The sequence below is a fragment of the Prosopis cineraria genome, unplaced genomic scaffold (genome assembly GCF_029017545.1).
Source record: "Prosopis cineraria cultivar Desert tree isolate PC_DT_omini unplaced genomic scaffold, ASM2901754v1 PC12, whole genome shotgun sequence".
Taxonomy (NCBI): domain Eukaryota; kingdom Viridiplantae; phylum Streptophyta; class Magnoliopsida; order Fabales; family Fabaceae; genus Prosopis; species Prosopis cineraria.
In genome coordinates, this window is record NW_026555343.1 from 34,930,087 (window position 1) to 34,933,299 (window position 3,213).

General features: G+C 31.0%; 1 protein-coding gene across 1 annotated transcript; it reads left to right on the top strand.

Moving 5' to 3' along the window:
- Positions 1-940: 940 nt before the first annotated feature.
- On the top strand, positions 941-2,205 carry LOC129287515 (ethylene-responsive transcription factor ERF003-like). Its single transcript, XM_054923705.1, has 2 exons — positions 941-1,117; positions 1,621-2,205. Exons 1-2 carry the CDS (start codon positions 1,029-1,031, stop codon positions 2,117-2,119), a joined length of 588 nt encoding a protein of 195 aa, XP_054779680.1. The 5' UTR covers positions 941-1,028; the 3' UTR covers positions 2,120-2,205.
- The last annotated feature ends 1,008 nt before the right edge of the window (positions 2,206-3,213 follow it).

Genomic DNA, 3,213 nt, shown 5'->3' on the forward strand with positions numbered 1-3,213 from the left:
TCAAAAAATTTTGAAATTACACCACAGGATTAATGTATTAAATTGAAATTATACTTTCATAAAGAAATGATTAAAATACCTTTCAATTAATTTTTTTTTTTGGAAAAATATAACCCACAGTTCGCTCTCCCTCTCCTGGCTTTCAACATTTCCACAGCCATAATCCCTACAACCTTATGTAGCATGCCCGATTTAAAATATAAATATTTTTTTAATTAATTTTAGTTTAAAATATAAGTAATTTAATACATATAAAAAAATTTTATTTTATCTCTTATATTTATTAACGTAGGTATTTATGTAAATATAACTTTCATTCATCATAAAGAGTGATAAAAATAATAATAAAAAGTGGGGGTTGAAAAAAAATATTCCCTTCATCCCAAATTATAAAATATTTTTAGATAAAAACTTATATATCAATAAATTTATTAACTACACTTAACAACTTTATTTTTTTCAAAACAAAAATGTAAAATTTTAAAAATACTCATCATTTAATATATTAAAAATAGAAGTGATAAAAATTAACTATAGAAATAGAAAGGATAATATTAAAATTAGTGTATTTAATAAAACTTTAATCTACTCAAAGTGTCTTATATTTTGAGATGAAGAAATTCTTTTCAAAGTATCCTATAATTTAAGAGAGATTACAAAACTTTTGAGTGATTTTAAAACTATGCACAGTCAAACTATCGGCATTATAGTTAAATTCACAGTAAACAAAATTAAGAGAAGCATTACAAGTAAAGTAGACTAAATCACGGCTCCTTCAAATGATAGCATAGTAGAAATGATCCTCAATCTGATCTCTAGCCATCAGATATATAACTGCTACAATATCGAGCAATGAGCGACGCACCAAATGTTTGAATATCTTTGTGGGGCCATCTATGGGAGCCCAGCAAGATGCGCTTCTATAAATCTCCATTTCACCTTCTCTTTCTCTCCCCACCATCCCTCTCTCCCCGTTTCGTCACAAAAAGTGGTTCTTCTGAGACCGAAACGTTTCGTGGCGAGTAACAATGGGAAGAGGAAGACCCCAGCAACGGTATCGCGGTGTTCGCCAGAGGCATTGGGGCTCCTGGGTCTCCGAGATTCGGCACCCCACCTTGTAACTCTCTCTCAACTCTCTATCTCATAATTAGTTCTTATTTTCTCCTCTCATATATACTCTTTTTATATCTCAGTTTTAGTTCTCTGGTGACTTCTTTTTTAAACAAATCAAAACAATTAAATCATATGATTTTAATATCTAAAAATTATATTTTAGTGGTCGATTGGATCGAATCTAAAGGATTTGATTCTTCTCAAAGAATATTGATTATTTAAATACTGTAGATAAAAAAAATTCTTACACAAATAATTACCTCTAATTGGACTGATGAAATTGGATATCAAATATTTTTATGAGAAAAAAAATACACTTTTTGGTTAATTACCATCAAAATTTACATTTTAAAGAAGTAATTAATTAAAAATTTTCCTTTTACAGTTGACGGCTTCTTCTTCTTCTTTTTTTGGGTATTAGTTCTTCTGTTCTTGGTGCTAGCGTGCAGTCCAATACGAGGCGTTTCTGCCTTTCTGGAATCTAACGAAACGTTTTTATTGATGAAGGAAGACGAGAATATGGCTGGGGACATTTGAAACAGCAGAAGATGCTGCGAGAGCCTATGACGAAGCAGCCAGGCTTATGTGTGGCCCCAAAGCCATAACCAATCTCTCTCCTCCTCCTCCTCCTTCTTCCTCTCACTTTCTCTCTCCAACTTTAACAGCCAAGCTTCTTCACAAGTGCCACATGGCTCCCCTTTCCCTCCCGATGAAGAAGAAACACCAGTCCCAGCAACATCGTCCTCGTCATCATCAACCAGCTGAAGAAGAGGAATTACAGACGCAGACATCTGTTAATTATCCCTCCGCCGGCAATTCTGTCGCCCAACCGAGCTCTGACACCGGATTTTTCCGGTGGCCGGAGAATGCGAAACATGAGGAGGAAAGACTTCAGGTGGAAGTGCTTGAAGATGATGACATTGAGCAGATGATTCAAGAGTTACTTCATTATGGCTCTGTTGAGCTTTCTTCTTCTCCCTCTCCTTCGTTGAACCAACATTCATGAGTCTTACTCGAGTTTAAATTATAAAAATTGAGTTATATTGTATATGCAAAAATTATTATATAATTTTTCGTCCTGTTGAACGTGGGTTGAAACTAATACAACTTTACTTTTATAATTTTATTTATTTAAACTCTAGGTCCCTACCCATACGCCTACACTTTAAAAATTAAAGTTATTATAAAAGTTTAAAAACTAATATTTTAAATAATTAAAATTAAAAAGATTATATTGAGTTAAAATTTATAAATTAAATTACAATCAAATTAAATTATAAAGGTTGAGTTGTATATAAATGAAGCATCGGTAAAGAGAGACGCTGAATGATTAACTTTTTCAAAAAGTAATTAAATTTAGGAAAATCATAACTTTTAATTTCTATATTTTCCTCATATTTTGTTATAGATCTCTATATTTTTTTAAGTATTTTAAGTTTTCACACTTTCATTTGTTAATATTCTAGGCCCCTATACTTTTTTCTTTTAGGGATCTAAAACATCAAAAAAAAAGTACAAGAACTTATAACAAAACATGAGCAAAGTATATGGTTCAAAAGTTATGTTTTACCTAAAATTTATGAAAAGCCTTGATATAATTTAAAAATTTATTTATACCTACACGTGTAATAGGATACATTTCATCTCATCTTTAACATAAGACATCTCTAACTACCTCACCAAAATATTTGAGAGGTAGTTAAGTCATTAACTTTGTCCGAAAATAGAATAAACTCTCATTTTTACTCATATTTAAATGAAAAAAAATTTATATTTACATTTGATTATTGATCTTTAAATAGGGATAATATTGAAAAAAATAATATTCCCATAAAAAAGGATCAAATTTTTTTTCTAAATGGTGACCAGTAATAGAGATATCGGAGGGAGCAGTGTCCCATTCTTAACTACAAATACACAAAGAATTTCAACGATATGCCAGTTAAATGAGTGGGAAGGCATGTGATGGACTGAATATATAATGTTGTGTATGTCAATCATATAAAATCAATGAATTATCATAATAACAAGAGGTGTTCAAATTGCATTAACCTTAGTTGGCCCGTGCTGGTCCCATTCAAGTTTAAAAAGATTTGTCCG

What these genes read in the sequence shown, in the direction of transcription:
- LOC129287515 (XM_054923705.1), top strand. Translation starts at nt 1,029, where the DNA reads ATGGGAAGAGGAAGACCCCAGCAACGGTATCGCGGTGTTCGCCAGAGG. An exon ending in GAGATTCGGCACCCCACCTT is followed by an intron (nt 1,118 to 1,620) that starts GTAACTCTCTCT and finishes TTATTGATGAAG; the next exon opens with GAAGACGAGAATATGGCTGG.